Source organism: Felis catus, chromosome E3 (genome assembly GCF_018350175.1).
Source record: "Felis catus isolate Fca126 chromosome E3, F.catus_Fca126_mat1.0, whole genome shotgun sequence".
NCBI classification, from domain to species: domain Eukaryota; kingdom Metazoa; phylum Chordata; class Mammalia; order Carnivora; family Felidae; genus Felis; species Felis catus.
Genome location: NC_058383.1, coordinates 21,363,661 through 21,389,974, shown reverse-complemented (window position 1 = coordinate 21,389,974; position 26,314 = coordinate 21,363,661). Strand labels below are relative to the sequence as shown.

Below are 26,314 nucleotides of genomic sequence, written 5' to 3'. Positions count from 1 at the left end.
TGACTTTGTGGGTCCAGAGTGTATTATTACAGAGGTACTTAACCATTTAAAATGTAAAAACCTGCTTAGCTTTTATTCAATAAAATAACAGGCAGCCAGCCAGAGCTGGCCCACAGGCCATAGTTTGCCAGTCGCTGGTACACGTCATCATTTAAAAAACTACTTACTTAAGTAGTCTTATGTTAATGTACATTGATGTGGCCTTCCATATCAATTTGCTATTATAAATACTGTGGCAACATTGTGTGTAAACCCCTTCACGCTAATGTACTTACCCCCAAAGGGTAAATTCCTGGAAATAGAATTGATAGGTCAGAACATATGATATTTTACTCTGTGATACATACCATCAAGATATTCTCATTTATGTTTACAGTCTCATCAGTTATGTGCAAGACCTCCTGTTTCACCACATACTTATCAACACTGGATATTATCAAACTTTTGATTTTTTCGGTCCAATAAGTGGGGAACAATGATGTCTCACTGATGTTCTCACACTTACTATGGCTGTCTTTTTGCATATTATTGTGAATTTATTATTTATGAATTCCCTCTTTGTGCGTTTTGCCCATTTAGCTCCGTGATTTTTTCACATTGATTTGTAACAACTCTTTGCATAATAGAGATAGTAACACTTCATCATTTGTGGGCAATATTTTCCCCCCCAGTTTTTCATTTATCTTATTTCTCGTAATCATTTTTCCTTTCCATTTTATAAGTTTTATATTTTATCTGGTTCAGGTCGTTAGAAACTTTTACTATGTAATAAGGGTCTGCTATGCATTACCAAGCCTCTCCCCTTTTATGATTACAAAAGCATTCGCCTGTGTTTTGTTTTAGTGCTTTTATGGTCTGTCTTTTACATTTTAACCTTTGGTTTATTCAGAATTTATTTTGAAGATTCACCCTTATTTGTTTGTGTTTTTTTTTTTTTTAATAAGGCTAGCCAGTTTTCCTAACATTTTTTTTAATGTTTATTTATTTTTGAGAGAGAGAGACAGAATGTGAGCAGGGGAGGTGCAGAGAGAGAGGGTGCAGAATCCGAAGCAGGCTCCAGGCTCCGAGCTGTCAGCACAGAGCCCGACGCGGGGCTCAAACTCACAAACGGTGAGATCATGACCTGAGCCGAAGTCAAGACGCCCAACTGACTGAACCACCCATGCGCCCCTGTTTGGACATTTTTAATCCACGATTTTGAACCCCGTTATAAATTTCCATGCATTTAGCCTAAAAAATGTCATTGAAAAAACTCACCAGATATCAAGGAACTGAGTATTTTGATTCTAGCAAGTTATTCACTTCTGGCTTTAAATGAAGAATTCCTTGAAAAATGAGGTATGCCTTATCTTTGACTGGAAGCTTTTTTACCTGATGGCAATTTGTGTATCAAAGATAAAAGTCTTATTATTCAGGTGGATAGGGTTGTTTGTATGTCCCCTGAGCGGACAGATACAATTATTTAGAATTGAGAAATACAGATACAATTATTTAGAATTGAGAAATACAGATACAATTATTTAGAATTGAGAAATACAGCTATACTGTTGCTGTGCAGCTATACTTTGCGTGTATGTGTGACCACGATTACAGACACGAACAAGTTTGCACAATGGGTCGCCAAACCTAAATGTGGGGTGTCCCGATCGGAACGGGGCAGGGGCACCAAATGTAGGGTGCTCTGATTGGGTGGCAGCCGGTGGTGCGGGAGGTGAAAGAATTCACCAGAGCAGAACAGAAGAGATCAGAGTTTATGGAATATACTGCAGGGGGGCAGCGGGCAGGACAGCAAAGCAGAGACTGCCTTATAGAGGGGTGTTGAGGGGTCGCAGTTATAAGGCGGAGTGAGGGAGCTTGGGGACAGATGCAATTTTCTGTTTTTTGGGAACTTAGGCACTGTGCCCGGTTGTGACTGGTCAGTGAGGGCCTCTGGCTCTTTTGGGGTGGGTCGCCTAAAGAGCCTGTTTGCATTCAGCTCGGTGGCTTTGGGCCCTTTGGTTTTGCTCTATGCTAAAGAGTTAATGATCCTAAGATGACGTTTCACCAAATTTAAAGAATAGAAAAGGCACCAGTTTGGGTGCAGCCTTGCATCCAAATTCCAGCTCCAGAGTTCACAAGTCTGTGGTCCTGAGCGCAGCCCTTCCCATGTCTGGGCCTCCGCTCTCTCATCTGTAAAATGGGTTAATAAGTATAACACCAATCTCACACTGCTGTTGGCAGGACTGGAGGAAAGCTGTAATCTGCTGTGGCCGGCCGGGGTTAGCCGCTGATACCCCAGTGCCCTCACGCCTGTGGTCTTAAGGTAAACTCCCTTCCCATCTCACACCAACACCTCAGTTTCTGTTTTTTTTGTTTTTGTTTTTGTTTTGTTTTGTTTTGTTTTGTTTTGTTTTGTTTTATTTAACAAGGCACAGTACATGTAGCAGAGTCCTTGACCTTGGCTTTGTTCCTGCCCACCCTTCCCCCACTGCTCCCGGGGTCCTGCACCCACTGAGGTCCAGTGCCACTCAACTTCCATTCTCACCCCAGCCCGGAAAGCCCTGGCCCAGCGTGGGTGGGACCTTGTTGCTCCATCCAGAGGTCGCTCTGTCCTCTGAGCCCCCTCTGCATTGGGCTGCTGGCTGGGGTCCCACTTGGTCCCGCCACCTTTCCCTTCCCTTGGAGGATACTTACCCCGAGGTGTCTACATTCCCAGAGAGGATGATCGGGAATATGGATGTCTGCTCTTACTGTCCGACTTCCTGGCGTCATGACAAAGAGGCCGTCGGATGGTCCAAAGTTAGGTCATCAGGGTGGCAGCCATCCATTCCAGGGCACTTCATCAGAAGGTGGCTTTTGCCCTCACACTTTGCCTTCTGTAACAGTTCTTTATGTGCCTGGCACATGTCCCTGATTCACCAGAACTTATCTCTTAATCATCTCTATTCTGGGGAGGCAGGCGTGCCTCTGGGTGACTAAGGCCTTGCCCTGCCCCGCACCCACCAACAATTGTCTGTGGTCCTGACACACCAAGGACAGGTTTGCTTGCTCAGATGTCAGAATTCTGAAATCCGAAAAAACAAAGGAAAGCTGGGGAAGAAAAGAGAGTGTTGTAAGTAGGAGTCTTTTTTTTTTTTTTTTTGCAAGGGAAAGAAACCCAGCTCCAACTGGCTGAAGAAGGACAAAGACCTGACCGGGGAAAATCCAGCCTGGCTGGCTCGGGGCCCGGTGGGCGGACAAAATATCGAGCTCATCCACCTTGTGCTCCGTTTGCTTTCTTCTCCTCAGTGAGTTTTCCGTTCTCTTTGGGCTCATCCATCATGGTGGCAGTGATGGCCACTGGTGACTCCTGCTCCCTCCGCCCCTCCGAACCGCCACCCCCTTCCCGGGAACTCCGGAGGAATAGCACATCTCGTTCCCAAAAATCTCCAGAAAAAATGCCCGGAATTGCAAGTCAGGGCCTGACTTGGACCATAAGCTCATCCCCAAGTCAGTCAAGATGGCCTGAGTGTTTGACTGGCTCGACCCAGGTGGATGTCCTGGCCTTGAAGGGGTGGGGAGGACAGGTTGGGGAGCTGAGTGGTGGCAGAAGGCTGTCAGCTCTTCCCAAATTGTGTGAACCGAGAGAGCCAGCGGAAGACCTGTGGTTTCCCCCGGGAAAATCAAGAGGCTATCACCCAAAGAAAGAGGGATTAGGTCTTAAGTAGACACTAATGCCAGGTATCCATTACGGGGACAGAGCAAGAGAGAGAGCAGATGAGAGAGAGACACATACAGAGAGACAGAGATATTAGGGAAGCCGACCACTGACACAGAGGAAAAAGACATTTGCAATTTTAAGAAAAGAAGTTCCTTTTTTTTTTGTTGTTAGCAATCAAGAAAGAATTATTATACCCATGTTCCTAGTAGCATTATTCACAATAACCATAAGGTGGAAACGACCCCAATATCCATCGATGGATGAATGGATAAACAAAATGTGGCATATCCGTGCAATGGACTATTATACGGTCTTTATTTTTTTTATTTTTTATTTTTTTTTAAATTTTTTTTTCAATGTTTATTTATTTTTGGGACAGAGAGAGACAGAGCATGAACGGGGGAGAGAGAGAGGGAGAGGGGCAGAGAGAGAGGGAGACACAGAATCGGAAACAGGCTCCAGGCTCTGAGCCACCAGCCCAGAGCCTGACGCGGGGTTCAAACTCACGGACCGCGAGATCGTGACCTGGCCGAAGTCGGACGCTTAACCGACTGTGCCACCCAGGCGCCCCTATACGGTCTTTAAAAGGAAGGAAGTTCCGACACCTGCTCCCACCTGGGTGGCAGCTTCATCGCAGGATTTTTTACCCAATACCCGGGATTCGTGGTCTTGCCACTTTGAAGCATGAAGAGGTGGACAAAAGTTTATTAGAGCATCCGATCAGAAAGGAAGATTAGCAGGAAAGCTCTCTTTACCGAGAGGGGGCATCTGAAAGTGAATGCCCACGGACTACAGGCGAGGGTCCTTGTTTTATAAGGTCCTGGTCAGCCCTCCCTTCCCTTCCCCCTCGTTCTTTCTCAGGTCCTACCCTTACTGGCTGGATAGCTCTACGTGCTGGGCTGTGCGGTCCTGACCGGCTCGACTCCATTGTGTGAGAGCTCAGACTGGTCTGTGGCCATATCATTCCTTGTGGGTCATATGTTTTATGATCCACTACTTATCTTTTGTCATGTCTTTTGTCAGATTCCTGAGGGGAACCTGAGGGGCGTAGGTGGGTTACATTCTTAAGAGGGACCTGACGCTGGAGGGGGTTTGCTGTGATTAGCCGCTCCCAGCATTGTTCCAAAATCTGTTTTTTCCCATCCAGGGACCTCAGGCCCTAACCTTTCCCTCTCTTTTTACCTAATTTACCTATCTTTTCCTATCATACCTTGAGGACATTATGTGAAGTGAAATTAGCCAGACATTAAAGGACAGATACTGTATGATTCCACTTATATGAGGTAGTCAGATTCAGAGACAGAAGGTGTTTGTGAGGGTATGGGGGGCAGGGGGATGGCGAGTCATTGATGGGTAAAGAATTTTGGTCTGAGAAGATGAAAACATTCTGTAGGTGGATGTCATGATGGCTGCATGTAATATGAGCACACTTCATACCCCCCGAACCGCACGCTTACAAATGGTTCAAATATTAAATTGTCAGTGCGGGAGACAAGCCTCAGATGAGGAGAAAATATTGCCAAACATATCACTGAAAAAAGGACTTGTATCTGGAGTATATATGCTAGTCCCAAAACTCAATAGTGAGAAAACAACCAAACAGCTAACATATGGGCTTGAAAGATTTGAACAGACATCTTAGCAAAGAAGATAGGCACGCGGAAAAAAAAAAAAAAAAGTTCAACAAAATGAGTCATAATTAGTGCAAATTAGAACGTCTGAACTCCAAAAGACTGGTCATACCCGCTGTTGGTGACAATCTGGAGAGCCCGGAAGTCTCATACACTGCAGGCAGGACCTGAGAAACAGCTTGGTGGTTTTTTAAAAGTTAAATTCACACCCACCGTCCTTCTCTTAGGTAGTCACTCAAGGGAAATGACAACACATGTCACTGAAAGACTTGTACAAAAACGTTCACAGCAGCTTTTTGGGCAGCATCCCCAAATTGGAACAAGGCCCATCCAAGGGCGAGTGGGGGAGGAGGCTGGGGCATGATCACACCGTGGAGACATCCACAGCAACCAGAGGCAGGGGACCTCGTGCGTGCTAGAACCTGGATGATGCAAAAATACATACGTCCAGGGAAGGAAGCCAGATGCTTGGTTTCACTTATGGAAAATTCTGGAAAACTCAAACCTATTCATAGTGTGAGAAAACAGATTAGTGGGGCGCCTGGGTAGCTCAGTCGGCTAGGCGTCCGACTCTTGGTTTTGGCTCAGGTCGTGATCTCACGGTTAGTGGGTTCGAGCCCTGGGTCGGGCTCTGTGCGGAGCCCGCTTGGGATTCTGTCTCTTCCTCTCTCTCTGCCCCTCTCCCACTCATTCTTTCTCTTTCTCTTTCTCTCTCTCAGAATAAACATAAAAGAAAGAAAGAAAGAAAGAAAGAAAGAAAGAAAGAAAGAAAGAAAACAGATTAGTGTTTGCAGACAAGAACAGGGTCACTAGGGAACTTTGGGGGATGATACATCTGTGTTTGCTGTCTTGATTGTGATAAAGGTCTCATGGTGTCAAAACATCAACGTTTAAATATGTGTAACGTATTATCTATCAACTAAACCTCAGTAAAGCTGCTCAAGAATTGATAAAAAAAAAAAATCCAAAAGATACTTCTGGTTTCTATTTTGAGATCGTTTACCTGCGGAAAACACACTGATTCTGAGCCCAGTTACCTTTGACCTTAATTGAGTTGCTGGGCCTTTGAACTTTGATTTCCACATTTGCAAAATGGGGACAATACCTGCCTCACGAGACTGCCCTGAAGAAGCAGCAAGGTCAAGTTTGTTAAATGCTCAGTAGGAGGTCTGGGAGCGGACTCGACCCCTAACTTTTGTTGTTATTGACAACAATTTCAATTACTGGAATACTAAAGGGTGTGGAGTAAAGCCTTCTGATTTTTAAAGGCAGTTTCTAAAATGGCATATTCTTATATTATGGGCATAAAACCTGGCAGCCCAGGACACAGAGACTGAATTCAGTGTTCTCTCCCAGGGACCCGAGATTGGCCTGCAAATTCCCTCCTGGTTTTATCCAAAAGGTAACTTCCTAAACACAGACCGGTTTTATTTGTAACTTTTTTTTATTGAAATGTAATATACACACAGAAAAGCACACAACTGTAACAGCTCAGTGACCTTTCACAAACAGACCTCACCCTTGCCAGCATCCAGATCCGGACACAGAAGGTGGCAACGCCCCGGAAATCTCCACGTGCCCTGTCCTTGGCTTTGCTTTGTTTGGAACTTTTTATATAGGACGGGTGCTTTTTCATGTCTGGCTTCTTCCACTTTGTGACATGCATCTAATTGTTAGCCAGCCCACGTGATTTATATTTTCCATACTTTCTCTCTTGCTACCTTTACAAACATTCTCATATCTTTGTTCAGACTTGAAGGATGAGAGGTTTTGCCAGATTTAGAGAGCAGTGTGGGTAAAAGAAACAGACCATCCAAAGGCTTGAAGGTGTAGAGAACTATGGGAGACATGCATTCTGGGGTAGATATTTCCTACTTAGTTCAAGTGTTTTCATAATTATGATCTTTCAAGTAGTTCCCAGATTTTTCTACAACAAACAATGATGAAATCAATGTCCCTGTGTATATACTCTTACCTATTGGAGGTTATCTTTTGTAGGATTGATTTTCAAATATGAGGCTTGCTGGGTCTGTGAGTTTAAATATTTAATAACTATTGCAAGATTGTGTTACAGAATATTGTAGCAATTTACATTTCCACTAGCAATACAGGAGTTTACGTATTTCCCCATCGCAGTCAGTATTGCTGTTTTTAAAAATGGGGTGCCTGGGTGGCTCAGTCATTTAAGCATCCGACTTCAGCTGAGGTCATGATCTCGTGGTTGTGAGTTCGAGCCCCATGTCTGGCTCTGTGCTGACAGCTCAGAGACTGGAGCCTGCTTCAGTTTCGATGTCTCCCTCTTTCTCTGCCCTTCCCCTGCTTGCACTCTGTCTCTTTCTCTGTCTCTCTTTCTCTTTCTCAAAATAATAAACACTTAAAAAAAACACAATGTCTGTTCTGGGGATGGCCCAGTGGCTCAGTTGGTTAAGCATGTGACTCTTGATCTCAGCTCAGGTCTTGATTGCTGGGTCGTGAGTTCAAGCCCCATGCTGGGCTCTGCCCTAGGCACAGAGCCTACTTAAAAAAAAAAAAAAAAAAAAAAAAAAGAATTCTGTCCTGTTGCTTTAATTTGAATTTTCTTTTTCTGGCTTTTAGAGAGACTGAGTGTCTTTTCATGTTTGTTGGCCATTTGGTTTTCCTCTTCTGAGAGTTATTTAATTTGGATAGTAGACACAAGGATAAAAGCCAAAGCAAAAAAAAAAAAAAAAAGACGAGAACATTCTAATCACGCATACGGAATAAGCTTGTGGTGTCCAGCCCACAGTAGGTCCTTAGTAAACGGTAGTCATTCTACCATTTTAATTGTTCACCATTTACAGATGGTGACAGTGAACCTTATTGATGAGACTTAGCAGGCTGCTTCTTGAGTCTGATGACCCTCCTCTGGCTGTAAAGGGTTCTGAAATAACCCACATGACTGATGTCTTGTAACCAGTGACTCAAAAGGCATCAGTCAAGGAAAGGACGTGCTTAGGTTTAAACGAAACCTGCGGTTTCGCAGAGAGAAAAGTGGAAAAAAAAAAAAAAAAAAAAAAAGCTAGACTCTTTTCCAACCACTAAGTTGCCCTAAGCCCCTGGTCACCGTAGGCTGAAAACAACGGCAGGGCTATTTAGATAGAAATAAAGCCACTGTTTCAGAAAAGACAAAGAGTTCTGCTTTCAGTTTCTGTGATTGTCCATCTCAGGATCAGCCTGAATTATCAAGCATCTGCATTGCAAATACTGGCTGGTTTCAAGAAGAAATCATTCACTTGAAAGCCTGGTGTCGCCAGGCAATTGGGAGAGTGTGTACCAACCGGAAACGTTCTCTGCTGCAAGCGATAGAAATCTCAACTCCCACTTCCTGAAACAGGACGTATATTGTTCATTTCACAGGCTCCCAAACTGTCTTGGTTCACAGCGTTCCTGGGCCAAAAGGAATGCCTGCTGGTTCTTCTCATTAAACAAATAGGTCCAAAAGCATGTAGCATTTATGTCCTAACAGCTTAGCCATTTGAAAAGAAAATACACATATATGGAAAAGTATTTTATTTATATTTTTATTTCATTTTCAGATGACTACGCATAACTCAGTTGAATTGAGTCCTTAAATAACTTCCATTATTACATTCTACAGGTAATTACCACGAGATGTGTGTCCTTTGGGGCACTGCACAACTTCCCAGACCTCGGAGTCAGGTTGGAGACCCTCTTACCTACATTTCCTCTTCCACACTGATTTTTATGCAGTACTTGCTTTTTATTATGGCAACTCCCATAAAGCCAGCTTTGCAAAGATATGATGTTATTGGAGAGAATGTAGGGCCATTACAGCCTTGAACGACCTTGAGCTAGTAATTCACATGGTGTTTGACAGATATCGAGAATCACTATATTTCCCTTGAAGTTTTATAATCCCCCAAAGCCCCTGTGAGTTCAGCGTGGCTCTCTGGGGTGCCCTGGTACACAATCCGAGAAGCTCAGGTTAATTTAACAAGGAAGTCAGAAGCAGTTGGTCTTGGGGTTAGTCTGGTGGCTTGGTGATATCATCAAAGATCCACCCTTCTGGCAAGTTGGACCTCTTGGTCTCAAGACAGCTGCCATGGCACCAACATCACATTCTTGCCCCACAGTGCAGCTATCAAAGTGAGAAAGGAAGGAAGAGCAGTGTGACAGGATGACATAGAACTGCTTTTATACTCCATCTGGACCTGGTGGTGGATGGCAGACAGGTGTCTACAGCTGCAGAGACATCTTGAACTAAACAAGGATCTAAAGCGAGATAAAAATCAGAGGCCTCCGTCATGTCAACCAGACCTGGGATTGGAAGACTGAGAAGTTCGCCAAGCTAAGCAAGTTCTCAAGGAGACACTATCTCACTAGCCCACCGGTTATCCTAGTCGTTTGCGGGGGGACCAGTGTGTTGCTTATGGAGACAGCAGTCCGCACGAGAAATCTTGAGTTGTGGAAATATGTTGTGCCTGAATGACATTCGGGTTTTCTTTGGAGAGCCACTGTTTTTGGAGCTACCAAGACAGTCCCTGGATCTAGCGAGGGAGGCTGTGTCTGGAGAGGTGACATCTAGTTGACCAGGGGTCACGGGAGAGACACCCGATCTGAGATTTAAACGTGCAGTGCAGGTTGGCCCAGGGGGCAAAACAGGACTTCAAACAGAGGGAACAGCGCTGGCAGGGAGGGGAGTGGGCACATGGCTCATCGGACTGTTTAGGGTTTGTGTGACCAGAGGTGAGTCAGGGTAGGACTCACAGCCTGTGTGGCCGGCTCTGGGAGTTTGGTTTTGCCCTGAAAGCCATAGGAAGGGCTGAAAGGTTTTCACGCAGGGAAGGATGTGATGAGGTTGATAGTCTGGGGAACAACAGCATCTATCATGTGGCAGAAATTTCTGGTGCTCACAAAAAGCCTTTCTTTTTCCTCCTGGGCACGTGGTTAGACTACATTTCCCAGACTCCTTTGTGGTCATGTGAAGCCATATGACGGACTTCTGGTCAACCAAACATGGAGGAGAGGGGTATTTGCCATTTTAGGCCTAGCCCGTAAAAACGTCCCCCACGTCCTCTCTCCCCCATCTGCTGGCTGGTGCAGAAGATCTGGGGACCTAGATCGTGGGTCTCCAAGATGGAAATGGCTTGGATCCCTGAGTCACCGTGTCATAAAGGGCCTGCTATTGTGTCAACAGTGAATCGATTTTTATTATGTTAACCCATCTAAATGTTGGGTTCTTTTTTACAAGGGTTAGCCTACTCTGACGAAAGCCACAGCAATAGGTGCTCTTGATGGGGCCTGCTCTGAATCTGCCACTGTCTCATTTAATCCACACGACAGCCTTATGGGGATGGGGGACGCCGTCTTCCCACTTCTCCAAAAGGAAACGCTGGGGCTGAGGGAGAAGCCAGCAGGCGATGGTGAAGAAGCCCGATCCCCACCTGCACCCAAGTGCTGAACCGTGCCCTGCTGGCTCCCAGTACAAGAGGAACAGATTAAAATTGGGTGAGGCAAGGGGACCAGATGAGGAGCTATAGTGACCCCAGCTGGGAGTTCCTGCCTGTGACGCGGGGAAGGTATCAGATGATTGTAAATGTTAACCGAGAGAATGCACGTGACGTGTCCAGTGCAGGGCCTAGAACCTGGCAGGTGTATCCTGAACGTTTGATTTTTTTTTTTTTTTTCAAGACACTAAGCAAGAACTCGCGGACGCCTGGGTGAAACCAGGAGAGACATGTTCTGGAAGCAGCTCTTGGCAGGACTTGGGCAAAGCATGAAGGAGATGGGGAAGCACAAGGTTGGACAACTGCCTTGTGTTGCCATTTGCAGGGACACGGGAGGAAAGGTATGAGACATCTTGTACAGCGTGAGGTGGGTACAGAGGAGGGAGAGCACAGGGCTCAAGATAATCAACCCTAAACCTTGCGAGATGTGCAGATATTCAAAAGAGGGGCTGCATTCCTGAGCCTCCAGCTGAAAAGAGCTTTTAGCAAACTATCAGACCCTGGATGGATTCGCTCTGTCCTGGAGTGGATACTTTTTATCTACACAACCTTGGGCAAGTTCCGCAACTCTTTGTGCCTTGGTTTATCTTTGTGCCCTGAAGATAGGGATAAGAGATCAGGGGGTTGTTGTGAATATATGCAGTGTGCTCAGCACAGTGTTAGATATGCAGTAGGAGTAGTAAATGGGAGGCGTTTTCACTACATTCTCTTCTCCCTGACGTTATTTCTCTATGGATCTCTATCTGCACAGAAAAATACTCAGGTAACAGATATGAGCACTGAAAGAATCTTTGCCCATCTTATTCACTGCTACGTTTCCAATTAGCTCTTAGAACTAGTTCATGGCAGGTACTTAAATATTTGTTGAATGGATGAATGAAGGAATGCATCTCTCTCCTCTTTTTTTCTTCCTCCATCCCTCCCTTCCTTTCTTCCCTCCCTCCTTTCTTCCTTCCCTCTTTCCATCCATCCATCCATCCATCCATCCATCCACCCGTCCATCCACCATCCACCCATCATCCATCCATCCATCTTAAAAAGATACCAGACTGTAGTGGCTTAACCCACAAGTTCTTTTTCCAATTGTGGTAAAATACACATAACATAAAATCTACCATTTTTAACCACTTTTAAGTGTATAGTTCAGTGGCATTAATTACATTAACACTGTTGTGTAACCATCCATCTCTACGACGTTTTCATCTTCCCAAACTGAAACTCTGTAGCCATTGAACAGCAACTCCCCATTCCCCTCTGCCCCCCGCTCCCAGCCCCTGGCAACCACCGTCTCCTTTCTGTCTCTAGGACTCTGACTACTCCAGAGACCTCCTATAAGTGGAATCATGCAGCATTTGTCCGTTGTGACTCAACCCACACGTTTTGCAATCACAAAACCTATGTGACCCTGGGAAACGTAACTTTCCTGAATCTCCAACTCCCCTTGTGGAAAAGTAGGAGTACCTACGGTCGCGGTTGCGGGCTTACTGTTGAAGTGAGATAATGCATATAAATAAGGTTCTTAGCCCGGTGCCTGGCAAGTAGAAGGCTTGTAGAAATTGCTCAATAAATACTTGTTACACGTAAATATCTGTTCTTCATTAGTAGACACCGGTGTTGTGCTGATCGTGTGTCTGCCAGTGTCATAAGCTCTTTGTCGTATGAACTCATTCAAACCACAAACGCCCCTATGTCGTCGGTTCTATCGCTATCGTTCACGCTTCACAGGGGAGAATACTGCGGCGCAGAGGGGACAGCAACACAGGGCTCCGGAGCCAGTTCACGGCAGAAACGGACTTGGGATCCAGGCAGCCTGTTTCCGAGGCCCGCAGGCTTTCCCGCGACGCACGTTGTTACCGTGGCTGCCGCTGGCTGTCGGTGGGTGGACGGTCATCCGTCTGCACGCATTCAGTCCTGGATCAGGCAGTGAGGGTGAGGGGAGTTGTTGAGGCCCCAGATACGAGGAGGAGACGTCTGAGGGAATCCACGGAAACATCACCGAAAACGCGCTGGCCATTATCTCCCACGTGCGGTCCCAGCCCAGAGGGGCCCTCTTCGTGCTCACACGCTGGTCTCCTTTGGACCCTTTTGGTGGCCGCGGGGACCCTTGTGGTGGCTCCACGTCCTGCTGGGGAAGGCCTGGGGCGCTCCCCGGGTGGTGCAGGTCAGCCGGTGCCTTCTCCCCTTGTTGGCAGAAAGCTTAGCGATCCTTGACCATCCCCTGCCCTGCCCAGTTGAGATTAAAAAAAAAGAAACTGTTTCCTCTTCTGGGCCCCAGGGCCACCTCCCACCTCACTTTATTGCTTTCTTGGCATCCTAGGGGAGCCTCCGCAGCCCTTTAAAAGGAGCAGAGCCCGAAGTAGAATGAGCAGCCCCGGTCTGAGATAAGAGCCCGACAGCAGGTGCACTCTCCCAGCCAGCTCAGGCAAGAGCAGGTGCGCGGGTCACTCGGGCCCTGATGTCTGCGGAGGTGAGCCCGCAGCTGGCCTCTGCCTCTGCCTCCGCACCCTGGCCCTACAAGGGGTGCTGAGAATTGACAAGGCTGGGGCACTGGGGGGTCCTTTCAGGGCTTTCCTCCCACCCGTGTCCGCTCTCCCTTTTCCCCGCTGCAGGGGGCTGTGTCTGCGCGTGACGCGGAGTTTGTCGGTGGCAAGGGGAAGCAGCCAAGCATGGGAGGCAGGTGTCGTGAATCCTGGTATGAGCGGTTCCTGCAGCCCTGTCTGGTCGAACTGCTGGGCTCTGCCCTCTTCATCTTCATCGGGTGCCTGTCGGTCATTGAGAACGGGCCGGACACTGGGCTGCTGCAGCCGGCCTTGGCCCACGGGCTGGCCCTGGGCCTCATCATCGCCACACTGGGGAATATCAGGTGAGACCAGTTCCGAGGGATCGGCCTAGGCTAACCTGGGCGGGCAGAGGCGGGGAGCAAAGCTATCAGCGGGGACCCTGGGCACATACATACGCAAGTTTCCCAACATTGTACATAGGAGCGTGGGCTGGGGACTCGGACTGCCTGGGTTCAAATCCTACCTCTGCAGCCTATGGGCTCTGTGGCTTTGGGCAAGTCCCTCTCCAAACCCTAAATTCCCCACCCGTAAGATGGGGAGAAGAGAGTATTTTTTAGTTTTTTTCCTCAAGCCCACACACATACAATGCTAACCCAGTGCCAGGCACTGTTCTAAACACTTCCTCCCTCTCTTCCTTCTTCCCTTCTTTCCTTCCTTCCTCCCTCCCTTCTTTCTTTCTTTCTCTTTCTTCCTGCCTGCCTTTATATATATATATAATTTTTTTTACATGTTTATTTATTTTGGAGAGAGAGCCTGAGTGGGGGAAGGGCAGAGACAGAGGACAGAGGCCCCAAAGCAGGCTCTGCACCGTCAGCACAGAGCCCAATGCAGGGCTCAAACCCACGATTCGTGAGATGGTGACCTGAGCTGCAGTCGGATGCTGAGCCAGCTGAGTCACCCAGGCGCCCCTCTAAGCACTCTCTAGAGATGGACTCACTGAATGCTCTCAACAACCCCTTGAGGGTAGCTGCTCTCATTACCCTCACTTTCCTGGTGTGGCCGGGAAAGGCCACGGGACTCGTCCACGGTTTCTTGGTTAGTAAGTGGCAGAGCCAGGAGGAAGCCCACGCTGAGAGCCCCACGGCAATCAAACGGCACCAAGTGCTCAGCTCCAGCGTTACTGGTGCCATTAGAATAGGGTTTTCCTCCAGCCTAGGGAAGGGCGGAGTTCAGCCACTCGGGAGCTCTTTTGCAGAGCCCGGGCACTGGTAAAGGGACGCCAGGATACCTCTCTCTGTCTCCTAATTTGGAGTCTGGGGTCTCATTCTGACTGATGGCCACATCTCTTGAGGGCTGGAGCTCTGAGTGAGTCCGGAAGGAGTTAAGGGATGGTCGCCCACCAGGTCCTTCCTCTGGGCGCCGTGGGCTCTGGGTGTAGGGCAGGAATGGGGCTGCCCGCTTCTCCCCGGCTGTCCCCCGCATCCCTCACCCCACCAGTGGGCACCTCAGGGAAAGCGGGCAGGATCTGGTGCCTGTTTTCTACTTGGGCAAGGTCCTTGGCTCACTCTGGTGCTGCAGGGCCATCCTGGGGGGCCACCTGGGGGGACACATTCGCTCTAGTGTTGGCCTGGACCTTGGTCTCAAGACTTCCTTCTGCTTTTGCGGGTGACAGTGGTGGGCACTTCAACCCTGCGGTGTCCTTGGCGGCCATGCTGATCGGAGGCCTCAACCTGGTGATGCTCCTTCCCTACTGGATCTCCCAGCTGTGTGGGGGGCTGATCGGGGCCGCCTTGGCCAAGGTGGGTGATCCCCACGGGGGCTGGGGTGAGGGGAGTGGGGAGTCGGAGGCGCCCCACTTTTTTCCTCTAGGATTTTCCTTCATTGGGATTGGGTGGGTCCTTTTCTCCTGGGAAGGGGGCCTTTGGCTCTCCTTAAACACACCCTGTTCTGTCAGTGTCTGGACATAGCTCTCCCCTGGACAGACCAGGAAGCAGAATTTGGGACTTGAAGTTTCTCTCCCTGAGACCATTTCTGGGTTTGGAATGGCTTTGGATAATGTTTCTAGTGTTTTGCCATTAATTCATTCACTCACTCATTCGTTCATTCTACAAACTGAGGGTGTGGGAAGGCTCTGGTAACTCTCCTTGAACTAACTTCTCTGCCTGTTCTCCAGTTTGCCTGCCTTTAAACCGAGTCCCTCTACGTGTGATGGGAGTTCACAATCAGTTTCTGTCTGGAATCTTCTCCTGGCAGGACGGCTACCGCCTCCTCCCCGCCCCTCAAGTTTTTATAGACCCACACATCACTTCACGGATGGACTCCCTCCTTGCCTCCTTCCCTTCTTTCTTCCCCTTCCTGTTGCTGTTAAGTCTCAGTACAACCAGGGGCCCTGCAGGATGTAGGGCTTGTAGGAATGCGTGTTAAGGGGCGTGGGGTCGGGTTGGGGGAACAGGGGGCGCCCGTTAGCCTGGCTGGGGTTCGGCCTGTAGCTCTAAGCAGTGGCCCATGGCAGACTTTGGTCTGGAGTCCCACTTTGCTGTCTTCCCTGCCCTGGTCTCCCCGTGTTCCCCTTTGAGACCCTTATCCCCTGTCTGCAGAGTGGGGGCTGGACCTTCCCGCTCTGATCCCTGATGGAAAGCAGTTCCTAGGCTCTCCCTCCAGCCGGGCCACCCGCAAACCCGCCCAACACAACCTGGGCAGTGCAGGGCGGAGGCTCTGGTCACTGAGCACACCCTCCCTGCGAAGCAATTCACACAGCTTCTCTCGGTAAATCTCCCGGCCGCCGCGTCACAAGGAGCCACAGCCGGTTCTTAGAGGGCACTCGCTGCCTGAGTTCAGAGCTCCGATTACCATCACCTCCACTTTACGGAGGAGCAAACGCAGACGAAGTCGGTAGCTGGCCCAGGTTCAGCCGAGCCGGGAAGCAGCCGGGTCCAGATTTAGGTCCAGGGTCCAGAAGCTTGCTCTGCTCTCTTCCCTTTCAAGGTGCCCTGATGACTCCTGAGGCGGGCTTCCTGTCAAGCCTCGGGGTTCCCTCACCCCTTCAAAGGGGCCTTAAAGGGGGCTGGCAGTGGGGTGCATCTGGTCGGATGTGTTTGCAAAGTCTGTTGAGTAAGGCTTTTTTGTGTTCTTTTTTTCAAAGAGGATCGTCTAGTTACATGAGCTCTGGGGCCCCGACCCCTGCAGCCACTGCTGGGTTATCCCGTATTACAGATGAGCAAGAGGAGGCTCGGAGAAGTCCGGTGGCTCTCAGTGAAAACTGGAGCTGGGGTGCGCGTGACTGTGGATTGGACAGAGCCTGTCACTGCCCCAGCGGTTGGGGGGCACGCGCTTCCCCTCGCTGCCCGCCGTCCCCCTGCCCTGCCCACACGGTGAGGCCAGTGGCTTCTCCTCTCTCCGCAGGCAGTGAGTCCTGAAGACAGGTTCTGGAACGCGTCTGGGGCGGCCTTTGTGACGGTCCAGGAGCCGGAGCAGGTGCGGGGGGCGGTGGTGGTGGAGCTGATCCTGACGGCCCTGCTGGCACTGGCTGTTTGCATGGGCGCCATCAACGAGAAGACGCAGGGCCCTCTGGCTCCATTCTCCATTGGCTTTGCCGTCACCGTGGACATCCTGGCCGGGTGAGCGGTCCTGGGCCAGCCTTTGGGGTTGGGGTACCCAAGGAGGCACCCCTCTGCCCCTCTAGTAAGTTATTGCCGTGATGGAACGTGGGCCTCAAATGACCCTTCTAACATCGTTCCAGGGAAGTCAGAAAACTGGCTTCTCATGTGAAATTTTCCTTTCTTTTGAAAAAAGTTTTTTTAATGTTTATTTATTTTTGAGAAAGAGAGAGAGAGAGAGAGAGAGAGAGAGAGAGAGAGAGAGAGAGATGGAGAGCAAGTGGGGGAGGGAGACACAGAATCCGAAGGAGGCTCCAGGCTCCGAGCTGTCAGCACAGAGCCCGACACGGGGCTCGAACTCACCAACTGTGAGATCATGACCTGAGCTGAAGTCAGACGCTTCACTGACAGAGCCACCCAGGCACCCGGAAATTTACCTTTTTTTGTAGCGTTAAACATTTCTGTGAGCTGTGTCTGTTCAGTCAGTGGGAAGCCAGGTTTTAGCCTCAGCCTCACAAAGAGCTTCCATACCCACTGACTCATCTAGGGTGAGCCCCTCAGGGGTGCAGGGGGGGTTTAAGGAGACAAGCTTGGGTCAGGGATTGTTTCTCCCATTTTATATATGAGGAAACTGAGCCCAGAGAGAACACACATGACTTATTTAAAGTCACTGGACAGTGGCAAATTAAAGGACAGATCTGGGATAAGAGCCCAAATCTCTTAGGGAAGGGGACAAGCCCCTTCCTTTTTTTTTTTTTTAGTGTTTATTTATTGGAGAGAGAGAGGGAGAGAGGAGCAGAGAGAGGGGGGACAGAGGATCTGAAGCAGCCTCTGAGCTGACAGCAGACAGTGGGATGCGGGGCTCGAACTTATAAACCAGACCTGACCCAAAGTCAGCCGCTCAACTGAGCCACCCACGTGTCCCGAGGGAGCCCCTTCCTAATGCCCACCTCCTTTCTTTCTCTTGGACACAGAACCAAGTCTAGGCGGTCCCGGCTCTGCCGCCCACATCGCTGTCATCCTTTGGGAGGTGGAGTCTGGGGAGCTTGGGGGGGCGGGGGGCGTGCGGAAAGCGCGTGTAAAGCCGCGGCGGTGCTTTGCTGCCCCCTAGCGGCTGTTGGTTCCTTTACAAGCCAATGATTCATCCTTTGGACTTTGGCTGCCGGGCAGGGGACCCCGGGAGACCCTCAGCAACGCGGCAAGAATACCGACCCCAGAATCAGAGAGGTAGCCCTGGAGAACAGCCCCCCCTCCTCCCGTAGGAGACGCCAGGCCCCAAGCTTGTGGCACAAGGGCTAATAAGGGTTAGCCAGATTAAACGCTTGTACGTGAATTATATTGTGAGTCTTGGGCTCCTAAGTGCATTTTCGCAGTGGCTCCTGACAAGAGCCTATGAGATAGGTACTTTCTCCTCAAGCGAAGGGCACACAGCTAGAAAGAGCTGGGCTGGATTTCGGATGCAGGTCAGCTTCACTCCGAAGTTCATGCGGTCGACGCTGACTGCTTGCCTTGGTTTCTTCAACGTCCACGAGGACCTGGACCCGTTTTCTCTTCCTGTCACCACTGAACTCTCTCTCTGCTGTCTGTTCTTCTAGAAGGGCGTGTGGGGAGTGACAGAGAAGCCTTCCACTTCCCGGTGCTAATAGCCTCTTCGCCTGTGTCTTCTTTGGGATCCACCCCCCTCCCCCCGCCCCACCAGAGCCCCACAATATGGTGGCTTCAAGAGGGTTTCTGGGTGGTGTGTGACTTAAGCCTAGTTGGGGAAATGACCTTGACGCGGGCCGGGGCCTGGCTGGGATCTGGCGACCATGTGGCTGGGTGTTTGCAGGGGTGCTGTGTCCGGAGCCTGCATGAATCCTGCCCGTGCCTTTGGACCTGCTGTGGTGGCCAATCACTGGGACTTCCACTGGATCTACTGGCTGGGCCCGCTCCTGGGGAGCCTCCTCGTAGGAGTGCTTATCAGGTAGGAGCGTGACCCAGGGTCACTGGCCCCTCTCGTGGGCAACTGGTGTCAGTTCCCAGAGCATCCAGGGCTAGAGGGCTGGGATCTCACTTGGGTTTGAAGAAGGGAAGAGGGAGTCTTTTCCAGAGACAAAGATTATGGCTCCAGGACCTTTGGTTCCAAGTGACGGAAATCCATCTCAAGGTAGTTTACGTCACAAGGGGGAATTCACTCACTCACATAAATGAGAAGTTCACACGTAGCACCGGCTTCAGGTGGTGCTCAAACAGTGTCTTTAGGACTCGGTCTGCTATCCTCTGGGCAGGCTTCATGCTCCGAGAGGCTCTCCGGGAGAGGCAGAGATGCTCGCCGGAAAAGCTAGGCTTCCATGTCAGCAGCTCAACAACCCCAGAAGAGATAAAACAACAGCTCTGGCAAAAGCCCGGGGTCTCACGTTCACTGGTTTGGACTGGCGCAGCATGGGTCGTGTCCCCCTCTGCATCCACCCCTGTAGCCACGGGGCTCAGGCACTCTTCCTGGCTATGTCGGGAGTTGGGGCGAGGTCAGCCTCACCTGCACAGCCACGTGGACCACGAGTAGGGGAGCTCCTCACGGGGCGGGGGAGTCCTATCCACAGAGAGAACCGTGGAAATGGTGCCCCCAAGAGCACGCGTGCCAGGAGATGCCATTGACACGAAATGCAACGTGAGCAGAGCTCCCTGGCCTTGTGCGGTGGGGAACAAGGTGGATGCCACCACAAGGATAGTATCTGCTTGACTGCTTCCCCTTGAGCTCTCCTTGTGAGCTTTGAAGGTCTGCAGGGGCCTGGTGTGTTTTTTGTTTGTTCGTTTTCCCTGCTCCAGGCCCTGCAGGGACTAGGGTCTGGACTTGGTACACGTTGAACCTACCTCCGGCAGCCTGGGAGGGCACGGTCGCCGGGCTGGTCTCTAGCGTTTGCCGTCATTGCCCATCTGCAGTCCGACTTAGCCCACGGGTTGGCGATGAAGGGCATCACTGTTGCTTTCGGAATGGCCGAGAGAGCGTCTCCAGGGAAAGGTTACTGGAAAGCAAACAGGAAAGAGTTTCTCCCTTTCCCTGAGGGGATTTGGCTATTGAGGCTGGGAGGGCTCAGGAGAGCATCTTTCTGGAGAATTCTGGGCCTGGAGACACTTGATGAAGGGCTGGGTCTCTCCTCCAGAGGCTCGGGGGCCTCATGGGGCCATCTTTTTTTTTTTTTTTTTTTTTTTTTTTTTTTTTGTAGATTCATCATTGGAGATGGGAAAACCCGCCTAATATTTAAGGGACGATGACCCTGGTGGCATTGTTGCGGCCCCACCCAGAATGCAGACAGGTCACCTTCTGCATTTCCTGCCTGGGCAGAGGCCCAGAGGAGCCCCTCACTTGCTTCCCCCCATGTGCGCCTGGCTTCCCAGATAGACAGACTGCCGCTAAGTTCTGAGGATGCTCTACGTTCTCTGAACTTCACTGTGCTCGGCGGAGACCTCAGCCTGGGGGGCGTGTTGCCAGCACGAGGGAGAGGTCTTTCTCGGGAGGGAGGGTCCCAGGAGCTGAATAGGTGGCCGTTTATGCGCAGGAGTTCACTGCCCCCGGCCCCCTCTCCTTCTCCTTCTTCGCTGTTACAGAAGGGCCTTCAGGGGGTTTCCCTGCTTCCTGAGCTGCCACTTTAGCTTTGCAATAAATAGTCCACTATTTCCTTTTGGGTGCATTTGCCTTTCATTTCGGACATGGGCGCTGCTGGGGAGGAAGCAAAAGTCTGGGCTGGGCTTAGCTGTCCGGAGCCTGGCTTAGGGTCCGCATCAAGGTAGGTACTGAGGACGTGGGCAGTCCTAGAGCCCGTCTTCCACCAGGCCAGACCCATCCTGGAGCCCTGCCGGGAGCTCAGAGTCAATCCCTGATCAGAGGCCGCAGGGTCCAGGGTCTGGTTTAGTGGCCAGTATCACCTAGGACACGGATCAGCCCACTTGAGGTGCTTGGCTGGGGATGGGTGTGGGTATGGGGGTCGGCCAGAGCTGTAAGGATCTCCCAAGGAGATCAATAACATGGCATAACATAGGTCTGGAGAGAGAGTGGTGTTTCGATGGAAGATATGACTATCACGAATAAGGAAGGATTGAAAAAAGATACGGAGACACGTTCGTAACCTCATACCTTCCAAAAAGAGCGCATCATCTCTACAATCTATGGGTCACCGATGGAAGTCGGTCATTGTAACACCATGAAGAAGGGCCAGGGAAAAGTAATCCTCAACAACGAATGAAGACTCACCCACTTCTACAAGATGAGCAAAATGCTCACCCGAGTAAAAATGAACAAAATGCTTAGAGAAAATCACCGATATGCTTTGAGGCTGCCTGGTGAGAAAATGGGCACACCACATACCCAAACATCCAGAGCAGTTTTGGGAGACAAGGAGAATAGCAAATAACAACAACAACAACAACAACCCTAAAAAAAAAAAAAAAGGAAAAAAGACAAACAGGCAATAATATAAAACCAGTAACAAGCAAATTAGAACATTTACAAAGAGTGACAAGTGTTACTGTTTCATTTGTTTATGTGATGACGTAAACCTTTGCAGGATGCTTGGGTGGCTCAGTTGGTTAAGTATCTGACTCTTGGTTTCAGCTCAGGTCATGATCTCACAGTTCGTGAGATCAAGTCCTGTGTGGGGCTCGGTGCTGACGGCTCGGAGCCTGCTTGAGTTTCTCTCCTTCTCTCTCTGCCCCTCCCCTGCTTGTGCTCTCTCTCTCTCAAAATAAATAAACAAACATTCAAAAAAATTTAAATAAAGAAAGAAAGAAACCATTGGTAAATCTAGTAAATAACAAAATAGTTATGTATACATACACATACATGCGTACATACACACATACGTATACACATGCGTGCATATGCATGAACACGTGTGTAACTAACACTGATCATTTAGTCCATGCTTGGCACTGTGCATAATGCTTTCTATGCCTTATCTCATTTGCTCCCCACAACCCTATGAGGTACAGCACAGTGGGTTGAATAGCGTCCCCCCACACTCATGTCCGCCTGGAACCTCAGAGGGTGACCGTATGTGGAAGTAAGGTCTTTGCAGTGTAATTAAGGTAGGGATCAATCAAGGTGAGATCGGGCTGGGTTGGGGGGGCCCTAAGTCCGATGGGAGTGTCCTTAGAAGAGACAGAAAAGGACACACAGAGACACAGAGAAGAAGGCACGCAGAAGAAGGATGGGGGCAGAGACTGGAGTTACTGCGTCACATGCCAGTACCAGGAGTCCCGGGAGCTGCAAGAGGCAACGAAGGTTTCTCCCTCACAGCCTTGGGGAGCCTGGGGCTGCTGACACCCTGATTTCAGACCTGTGGCCTCGGAACTGTGGGAGAGTAAGTTTCTGTTGTCTGAAGCCACGCAGTTTGCGGTAATTTGTACAGCAGCCCCAGGAAAGTAACACAGGCAGGTGCCCTCACCCCTTCTCATCTTCCATGGGGACAGATGCGGCTTCCAAGCGATGGTGTCACCCAGAGTCCCACAGTCCGTCGGTCAAGCCAAAATCTGAGATCAGGAATGTTTGTAGGGTTCATGATCTTTGCCATCACCCTTGGACGTTTCTGAATGAGGGACAATATGTCTCCTGTCTCATCTCCTATTTGCCGGTTAGTCCCCATTAGGAGGGGGGCAGGAAGACACGCGCTGTACCTTCTCACTGCTTACTTGCAACTGGACTTCGAGTCCTGGTCTCTCATGACGATTTCTGGACCATAAGCTCTCAAGAGGAAGGTTGTTGCTAATTCATCTTTGCATCGCCACATTATTTGGTGGCAAGTACGGCACAGGCTATGGCACAAGAACAGCCACTCAGATCAATGGCACAGAATAGAGAACCCAGAGATGGACCCACGAACAGATGGCCAACTCATCTTTGACAAAGCAGGAAAGAATAGCCAATGGAATAAAGACAGTCTCTTCAGCAAGTGGGGCTGGGAAAACTGGATGGCGACACGCAGAAGAATGAACCTGGACCACTTTCTTTCACCAGACACAAAAATAAACTCAACATGGATGAAAAACCTAAGTGTAAGACAGGAAGCCATCAAAATCCTCAAGGAGAAAGCAGGCAAAAACCTTTTTGATCTTGGCCACAGCAACTTCTTACTCAACACGTCTCTGGAGGCATGGGAAACAAAAGCAGAAATGAACTATTGGGACCTCATCAAGATAAAAAGCTTCTGCACAGCTGGGGCACCTGGGTGGCTCAGTCACACGTCCGACTGCGGCTCAGGTCATGATCTCATGGTTTGTGAGTTCGGGCCTCGTGTCGGGCTCTGGTGACAGACAGCTCAGAGCCTGGAGCCTGCTTTGGATTCTGTGTCTCCCTCTCTCTCTGCCTCTCCCCCACTTGTGCTCTCTCTCTCAAAAATAAATACATTTTAAAAAATTTAAACATATTATAACTAGTGTAGTATAATACAAAATTATGGAGAGCCTGTGTGGCTCTGTTGGTTGAGCGTGACTCTTGGTTTCAGCTCAAGGCAGGAGCTTGGTGAGTTGGAGCCCCACACAGGGCTCTGTGCTGGCAGCACGGAGCCTGCTTGGGGTTCTCTCTCTCTCCCTCTCTGCTCCTCTCCCCCTCTCGCGTGCTGTCTCTCTCAAAATAAATAAACTTAAAAAAATTATATTACGGTGAAAAGGCCCTAAATTTAGGACCTAGTTTTTCCACTTTCTAGACCTGTGACCAAGGAAAATTTCTTAAATTTTGTCAATTTTTTCTTTTTTTATTCTTAAATGAGGACAGTAATATTAAGTTCTCCAAGTCCTTTCCAAGTTCTAATGTTCTGGGAATCTACTGCAATAAATCACCTCTCCAAAGGCAAAAATAAATAAGCAAACAAATAAATAAAAATAAAAAATAAATACAAGAATGGCACAGGCAGGCTGATCCCAATGACTCTCAAAAGTCATTCAGACCCTCCAGAGTAGAATCCAAATTTGACCCAGATCATCCCCACCCCACCTCTCGTCTTCTCAGAACAAGGAGGAACTGGAAACGGGGGATGTCAGAGCTGGAAACTCCATGACGGTAAAATGCAGTGGCTACGAGTTTGGATTCTGAGCAAGATCCGAGCTTAGATCTTAAGACTGTTCACGTTCTTTGCTGCGTAAGCTTGAGAAAGGCAACTTCACGTCTCTCCGCTGCTTTTTCTGTACAGCGGAGGCAGGGCCACGGAATGCGTGGGAGTATAACCTGACGTTTGTAGAGCCTTCGCACGATGCCCAGTACAGGCGAAACGGAAGACGTGTCAGCTCATGGTACGTGGTGTGATGTAATCAAAGGCTCTGACTTTGCAGGTTCCAGAGTCATGGTGAGGGGCGGAGGTCTAGAAAGGAGCTTCTAAATGACCTTCGCACATGTCTATTTTTTCACCTACCTTCTTTGGGCCTCTCAAAGGCGAAGAAGTTGGGAACCACTCACGGCTGCCTGACCCCAAAACCCGGCGCAGCTGAATAATTTGACTAAATCACAGAGTGATCTAATGGCAGAGCTCAATAGAATCCAGGATTTGGGACACACAGTCTAGTTTTCTTTCCTTAAAAAAAATTTTTTTTAAATGTTTTATTTATTTTTGAGACAGAGAGAGACAGAGCATGAGCAGGGGAGGGGCAGAGAGAGAGGGAGACACAGAATGTGAAGCAGGCTCCAGGCTCTGAGCTGTCAGCATAGAGCCTGACGCAGGGCTTGAACCCACGAACTGTGAGATCATGACCTGAGCCGAAATCGGATGCTTAACCAAGTGATCCACCCAGGTGTCTTTTTTTTTTTTTTTTTTAATTTATGTATTTAAATCCAAGTTAGGTAACATATAGTGTAACAACGGTTTCAGGAGCAGAACCCGGTGATTCATCACTTACATGTAACACCCAGCGCTCATCCCAGCAAGTGCCCTCCTTTATGTCCATCCCGCCTCCCCTCCAGCAGCCCTGTTTGTTCTATTTAAGAGTCTCTTCTGCAACTCTCCGTCATCAGCCTGTCCAAGAACCCTGGGAGTTGCGGCAGCCCCGAAGAGCAGAATGCCGGTCTCCTACCCTCCTGCCAAGTGTCTGTCTCCATGCCTGCGGTGCTGCCGTTGGGGCTGGTCCTCGGACGTGGTGCGTGCCCAGTCGCGCTTGTCCGGGCCAGGGTAGCTTCTTGGAAGAGGGATCCCTTACTGCCACTTCCACACCTTCCATGTCAAACACGCTAGCATGACCCGCGGGCCCTGTGCTCAGGTATCCAAGCACCTTACGCCTTAAGGCCGCGGGCTTTCGGATCTTGTCCCCCTTCCTCCATTCTTAAGTGCCACCATGTCTAGGTGGGTTTCGGTATTCACCTCTCGTGCAACCCAAAGCCATGGTTTCCCTTCGTGTCCTCGTACTCATCATGAAGTTTGGGTGGTGTGTGTGTGTGTGTGTGTGTGTGTGTGTGTGACTAGCTGTAGACCTTTTTTTTTTTTAATTGAAGTATAGTTGACACGTGTTATATTAGTTTCAAGTATACGACAGTGATTGGGCAACTCCGTCCTTATGCTGTGCTCACAAGCGTATTCACACTGCCACCCGTCACCATTCAACGCTATTACATTGACAACGTTCCCTGGCCCTTCATCCCGTGACGTACTGGTTCCATCGCTGGAAGCCCGTTCCTCCCACTCCCCGGCCCCCAGCTATGTTCCTTTTAGTCCTTAAACACAAAAACGCTCATTCACCTCCCTTCAAGTCTAGTTGATTTAACCGTGTCTAGAAATTGCAGATTTGTAGCCCTTACAGAATTGTTTTTCCCCTTAGAGCTCTAAAGTCTCTCGTGTCATTCCCAGACCTGGGTCTGTTCACAGACCTCGATGTCTGTGAGGGAACGGAGGCCAGAGGATGACGCATTCGTCTTCACTTCCTCCCAAAGGGTTGTGCCCATTTACTCAAGGAAAACACGGGAAATTTCCAGGGATGCTTAGACACTGACTCGGCAGTTGTAATTCGCGAGGACACCGGGCACCGGCGGTCCAGCACAGGGCAGAGGCTTATGGAGCCCGGGAGAGGCACACGCGGTCCACCTCACATTCAGGCGGATGGCTCCCGAACCCCGGGACTCTTCTCGCAGTGCCTGCCACTTTAGTTAGAAACACGTCCTCGCCCAGTGGCAAAGTGTCTACCCTGACTCTATGACCGTGGAGTTGAAATTGTTGCCGCTGGAACTCTTCCAGGGAAAACGGTAAATCTAAAGCCGCCCTGTGTCTTTGGGGAGATCGTCCATACTTGTTCAGGCCGCCAGGAGAGGCCGTGCGTGGGGGCCTCCAGGGCGAACTCCACCCTGGAACCAGAGCCATTCCTTGGGACTTCTCTGACGGTGACAGCGAACGGCGGTGGCCTCGCAAGCCCCCCGGCCCCTCAGGGCAGGGAGAGCAGGGAGCTGCAGTCACTCCGAAGCTCTCTTGACACA

The 26,314-nt window shown here is 49.7% G+C and overlaps 1 protein-coding gene across 10 annotated transcripts in view; it reads left to right on the top strand.

The window, feature by feature from the left end:
* Positions 1-1,073: 1,073 nt before the first annotated feature.
* AQP8 (aquaporin 8) overlaps positions 1,074-26,314 on the top strand; it is a 29,217-nt gene continuing 3,976 nt past the window's right edge. For 2 of the 10 annotated variants that reach the window (XM_045048084.1, XR_006591290.1), the window contains exons 1-9: positions 1,075-1,110; positions 2,221-2,302; positions 3,127-3,266; positions 8,927-12,671; positions 13,114-13,263; positions 13,406-13,659; positions 14,970-15,096; positions 16,700-16,914; positions 18,722-18,856. In XM_045048084.1, coding sequence (XP_044904019.1) covers positions 13,252-13,263; positions 13,406-13,659; positions 14,970-15,096; positions 16,700-16,914; positions 18,722-18,856 — 743 coding nt within the window. In that variant the 5' untranslated portion in view covers positions 1,075-1,110; positions 2,221-2,302; positions 3,127-3,266; positions 8,927-12,671; positions 13,114-13,251. Of the gene's footprint in view, positions 1,111-1,919; positions 2,303-3,126; positions 3,267-8,396; positions 12,672-13,113; positions 13,264-13,405; positions 13,660-14,969; positions 15,097-16,699; positions 16,915-18,721; positions 18,857-20,096; positions 20,550-26,314 lie in introns of those variants that run through there. The other 8 variants (XM_045048087.1, XM_045048085.1, XM_045048086.1 and 5 more) reach the window with 8 other exon arrangements.